At 29.1% G+C, this 5,728-nt stretch overlaps 1 protein-coding gene across 2 annotated transcripts; it reads left to right on the forward strand.

Annotated features, from left to right (window-relative positions):
* Window positions 1–1,811: 1,811 nt before the first annotated feature.
* On the forward strand, window positions 1,812–5,075 carry LOC8262323 (cytochrome b-c1 complex subunit 6-1, mitochondrial). 2 transcript variants are annotated; one of them, XM_015727397.3, is made up of 5 exons: window positions 1,812–1,961; window positions 2,341–2,387; window positions 3,665–3,749; window positions 4,718–4,807; window positions 4,894–5,075. In XM_015727397.3, coding segments are annotated over exons 2-5 (210 nt in total). In that variant the 5' UTR covers window positions 1,812–1,961; window positions 2,341–2,385; the 3' UTR covers window positions 4,927–5,075. The 2 variants fall into 2 exon arrangements, with proteins under 2 accessions (XP_015582883.1, XP_015582882.2); XM_015727396.3 differs by lacking the exon at window positions 1,812–1,961 and adding an exon at window positions 1,979–2,088.
* The last annotated feature ends 653 nt before the right edge of the window (window positions 5,076–5,728 follow it).

Here is a 5,728-nt window from a genome sequence, read left to right on the forward strand (position 1 = left end):
ATTATGACATATATATATATTAAAAAATTAACCATTCTTAAAGTGATGCTAATACTGTGCTTGCTGGTATTTTATTAATTTCTTTTGGTATGTAAAATACTTTTGAAAGAGAATTTGACTTAAAAACTGAACATGGCTCATGCGTTAGCAGTTTAATACTCCAAGCTATATTTTACTAATTTACTTTCATAGAATTCAAAGAATAAATATCTTTTTTTCTATATTGAAGGTTTATTTCATAGATTGATGGAGTTTCGAAGATGTTTTTGAAAGCAATTCTTGTCCGCTGTTTCTTTTTTTTTTTTTTAATAAATATGAAGAGTTTTTAATTAACAAAAATTTAAAAATAGATATTTTTCACTTTATTTTTGTTGAGATCCATTAATCGATTTTTATTTACAAATGAATTCTTATATTTAATGAACTAACTAACAACTTTAAAATTTATTTCAAATCAATTTGAAATAATTTATATCAGTGAGTGATTTATATTTCACTATATTATATATATTTGCTTACTCGATTTCGATTGAATCATTATTATTTTTGGATGTATCCTTCCTATTAAGCACCGGGGGATTATGATTTGTATTCAGAATAAAGCATCTACGATTTTCAATTCGTTTAGTAAACATGTTTTTTTTTTTAAAGAATTTGGTTTGTGCATTGAGAGCCTATACTATGAGCTTCGGACTTGGATAATGATATTTTTTTTATTCTATTCTTAGTTACTAAAACTAGAGGCGTACTTAAGCATAATATGCCTCGAAATGTGTGGAGTCCGCATTGATTGTGGCAGAGCAGGCGCATCTTTTATAACGATTCATATATAATGATATCAATGTAATAAATTAATAGTTTTTTCATTTATTTTTTACTTATGTACTTTTATTGAAACAATAATCAATTTAAATATTATAATATTGTTAAGAAAATATCAACTTTATTATTATTAAAAAAATTATCATTAGAGAAATATTTAATAAACTCTATACCTTTCCTACTATCCGTCGTTAATATAATACTCAAATATATATATATATATATATATTAGTGTTACTTTTCACACATGTTATGCTTATAAATTATTATTATAAAATTTAATAATTTAAAATTTTAATAAATTAGTATATAATATAAATATTAAATAGTAAATATTTATATATTGATAAAGTATTATAATAATAAAAATATATAGATTAATATGTCAATAAAATAAAATTGAAAGTATTATCATTTTTTAAAGACTTTTTGTCTCTAATTTTTATAAAAGATTGTATTGAATTATTTGAATTCTATCATAAGTATATATATAGTGGGATATATAGTAATTCATAAAATTCTTATAACTAATTAATTATATTAGGATCCGTATATTAAATTAATTATATATAAAATCAAAATAAGATTAGTAAAGATATTTTAGTGAGTTTGAATTTTTTTATAAAATTAGGAATGTATATAAAATTACTATAAAATTGGGATTGAATTAGATTAATTTTATTAGAATTAGAAGATTAATAACTAATTAATTTTATTAGGATTAGGATATTAAATTTTAATTATATATAAATTAAAACAAAATTAGTAAATATATTTTAGTCATTATAAGATTAAGAATGTTTATAAAATTATTATGAGATGAAGATCTAATTAGATTATAATTAGAAGATTAATAACTAATTAGTTCTATTAGAATCATATGATATTAAATTAATTATATATAAAATTAGAATAAGATTAGTAGTAGTATATATATATATATATATAGATATATATATATGGGTCAAATCCAGTTAGATTTTGTAGCCCAACGATAAAAAGTCCAGGACAGTACAGCCCAACATAAGGTCGAGACCTGGAGTCAAAACGGTGAAAAAGCAGTAGCTCAGCATCTAACATTGTATTGCATTTGCATCCATTTTAGCCGCCGATCGCTGCTTGCTTCTCCAGACAATTAGGTATCTCCTCTCCTAGTTATTTACTTTTGCTCGCTCTAATTTTTTTTTTTTTCTTTTTTTGTTTTCGTGTTGCTCAATTTTCTCCTTCGGGTTTGTGGAATCCCTATCTCAATACCTTTACGCATTTGTAGGTTTCCCTATTCTTTTTCTCCTTATTTTGATCAATGGAAAAACAACTGACTAACGATGCGTTTTTGAGCTGTGATTAAATCTGAAATGAACTAGATTTGCTTCGGAAATTTTTCTTTTTTAAAAAAGAATTACTGTTGTTTTGATCTAGGGACTGGTACTCGTCTATTGCAATATAGGGGGAATAGATTTGTGTAGTGGATGTTCATGTACTTAAATGATACATCTTTTTTCTTTCTTTTATATGCAGGAAAGAATCCCTTTTTGGACATCAACTGAATTCTTTCCAGGATCAATGTGAGTAATTCTTGTTCGTTTTTAAGTATGGGAATGTTATATATAGTTCTAATTAGTTAACGATGATGTCCTTCTGTTTGTTTTAAAAATTTGCATATTTTGAGTCTATGCTTTGGGACCCTTTTTGTCATACAAAAGTTCAATGTATGTTGTTAGAGTCTCAACGAGCTTTTAGATTGCCGTGTAGTTTAGTGTTACTATCCTGGGTTAGATAATAATCTAATTGAAATCTAGGACAATGGATTTTGATGTTTAAATGGAGTTTAGCCTGATGGATTAGAAACTAGATGTTTACGATTTTGATGTTGTATATATGGATGATTATAGCTAAAAGAGTACTTAGTGAAACTGATGCAACTATCATGAATTGGGTTTTTCATTCTATATATCATGAAGGGAAACGGCCTTGTAACTTCTCGTAAGTTTTCATAAAGATTATAGTATGAAGTATTATCATTGCTATTGAGGAGCTAGTATCATTTCAAGGTGTTAAAGGAAGGAGTAACGTCTGGACTGGAGGCTGAGAAGGAAAACACCAAATGAGATGTTTAAGCTATATATTTTCTAAAAGAAAGTGAGAAATTTATGGCACAAGGGTCTGGCAGAATCTTTCTCATATCTATTTTGTATTTCTGAATATGGTCAGATGCATCTTAGAGTTTATGCTGTTGATGTTAGGTTTTCTTGTAAGATCTTCTTTTCAAAACGTGCTTAGTGCAGTTGTCAATGATGTGTCTGATAATCTAGAGAAGATGGAGATTCAACTTGGGTGCATATGCACTAATGAATTTTCTCTATGGTTTTATTTGGGTTTTCTGGTGGGAAGGCAAAAGATTAAATATCTTCTTCTTCTTGTTTCCTCTTTTTTAGATTAGAGAAAAATGGTGACATGTATCTCTAGCATTTTCATTTTGTAGTGTAAGAACATTTTGCAAAATGTCATGCATGTAATTAGAAGTTCTTTTAATTCCTTTTCTTCATTTAATAGTTATGAAGTCAAGGTTACGTCATTGCTCTTTCTTTGCAAGCAGAAGCTTTTGGTTATAGTGGTAGTCTGTGGAGTTATGTGCATGGATATAACTTTCTGTTTGCAACTAAGGAATGCTGTTGCTGTAAAAGAATTTCCATCCTAGATTTTTTAAAATTTCCTTTTCTTGCACACAAATGCACACACAGGCCTGCACATTTAAAATGCTTAGTGAAGATTATTAATATTTACTTGCCTACTAGTGTGTTTCTCATGTTGATGCACATAACTTCTCTTTTATTATATTAAGGGCGGACGAGGAACCTGTTGACCAAAAGAAGTACCTTGAGGAATCTTGCAAACCCAAATGTGTGAAGCCTCTCCTTGAATATGAGGTAAAAGTATCTCTATTAACACATGTCTGCTAGTGCATAAGTCAACATTTTGACTGTCTGATTTTCTTTTTTTCCCTGTATTGTTGATATCCTATAATTATTGTGCTTGAATTCCATCAATGCCTTCTCGCCAATGAGACAATAATCAATTGGTTTCAAAACTCTCACATGCTTCTTCGTACAACCTTAGTGCAATTGTGTTGCATTCTAAAAGTAATAGGAAAAATGCATGAGTTAATGGCTAAAACCTTTTTTTTTTTGTGTGGTAAAATATTATTTATTGGTCATGAAAGTACCCATCTAACTCTCCTGTCTTCTTAGAACTTTATGCTTAAAAATTAGAGCGGGATTCATATCCTGGTAAATTAATAGATTTGATGAACATACTAGCTTCATGGAATTGTATAGCACAATGTGGTTGTTGCATGTTGAAGCAAAAGCTAAAATATTGATTTATTGTATGGAAAATAAATAGGATTGCTGCATGTTTTTAAGCGAAAGCTAAATATTGATTAAGGGCAATGGATTTGAACAAATTACCAGTGGCAAGTAATACAAGAATGATGGACTCTTATTGCCATCATAGTTGGTCTCTCATTTTCTTTCCTTTTTCATTGGTATACTCCACATAGCTATACCATGTATTCAAGTCATATCTCTGCACTTCTCCAATGAATGAGAAAGAGGTAGACAGAGTACTAAGCATGTTCAACCAATTCCTCCTAGGTTAAAGATCATGTTTGTTGATTTGATTTATTAGGGGCTTAGACACACTATTACCTGCGGGTACCGGTCTATGGGCATTTGTGGCTATGCTGAATTTATTTTGAACTGATCTGGCTTTGCTGGATACTCATGCCTGGATATATTTCTTATTGGTTATCTAGAGCATTCAGTGAGTGGGAAATGTTTTTGCTTTGGCGGTAAGAGTTCGAGTCACTGATAGTCTATGCCACTGTTTATGACAGGCATGTGTTAAGAGGATTAGAGGTGATGAAACTGGGCACAAGCACTGCACAGGACAGTACTTCGACTACTGGTCTTGTGTTGATAAATGTGTGAGTAAATATTTTATGGCTTTCAGGTACATATGCATACATCATTGGTTTGTTCTATTAGCTGAATTTGGCATTTGTGAATGCAGGTTGCGCCAAAGCTTTTCTCAAAACTGAAGTAATTTTCTGGCTGTCTCACGGCAGCTTTCATTCTATTTTGTACTCTTTTGCAACATCAGCTGAATTTTGTCAAATGTTTAGATGGGTTGCTTGAAGATGCCCTTTGGTGAAACTTCTTCACCTGAAATAAAGGAAGATTCTTTTCAGTTTACTTGATCAAGAATAGATTGCTTTCAGTTTAACGATTATTATAATATATGTCTGTGTATGCGCGCGCATGTGAAAGCTAGCCATAAAACCAAAACCGATGAACAAAAGGCTAACTTAGTATATAAACAGAACAAAACGGGCGGCTATCTAGGGCTCTGTACTTGGTGCCTTGATATGGATTTAACATTGCTAGATATTTACAATTTAGTGGTCACTGCACAGACTAGGGGTATAAATAAGTTAGTTTGGAAGAATTCGAGTGCAAGTCAAATTAGCGAGTTCAAGTTTGAGCCTGATTGACTTTTTAACATTTAACTATTTAATTATTAGATTTAAATTTATTAAATAGTTTTATAATTCTTAATATAGAGATGATGTATTTTTTGGATATCTATTAAAATGTATATTAAGAAAATAATTAATTATAGATTATAAAAAAATATTTTTTTTAGTTATATTTATAAGCTTATGTTAAAATCAAAAAGTTTTATTATATATTATATTATAATGGGATTAAATTAACATATTTTTATATCTAGTGGATGACAATGTTTTTATATATTTTAGTTAGATTTTTAATTTAAGTTTTATTCTCCATATAATAATAATAGTATCTTTTGAAGTGTAAGTTCGATTAGGGCTAATTCGAGCTCG

This window comes from Ricinus communis, chromosome 2, assembly GCF_019578655.1.
Source record: "Ricinus communis isolate WT05 ecotype wild-type chromosome 2, ASM1957865v1, whole genome shotgun sequence".
NCBI classification, from domain to species: Eukaryota; Viridiplantae; Streptophyta; class Magnoliopsida; order Malpighiales; family Euphorbiaceae; genus Ricinus; species Ricinus communis.

Bases quoted from the DNA above. Each gene is read 5' to 3' on its own strand.
- LOC8262323 (XM_015727397.3), top strand. The intron at 3,750-4,717 runs GTAAAAGTATCT...TGTTTATGACAG, and splicing joins AGCCTCTCCTTGAATATGAG to GCATGTGTTAAGAGGATTAG. The intron at 4,808-4,893 runs GTGAGTAAATAT...TTGTGAATGCAG, and splicing joins GGTCTTGTGTTGATAAATGT to GTTGCGCCAAAGCTTTTCTC.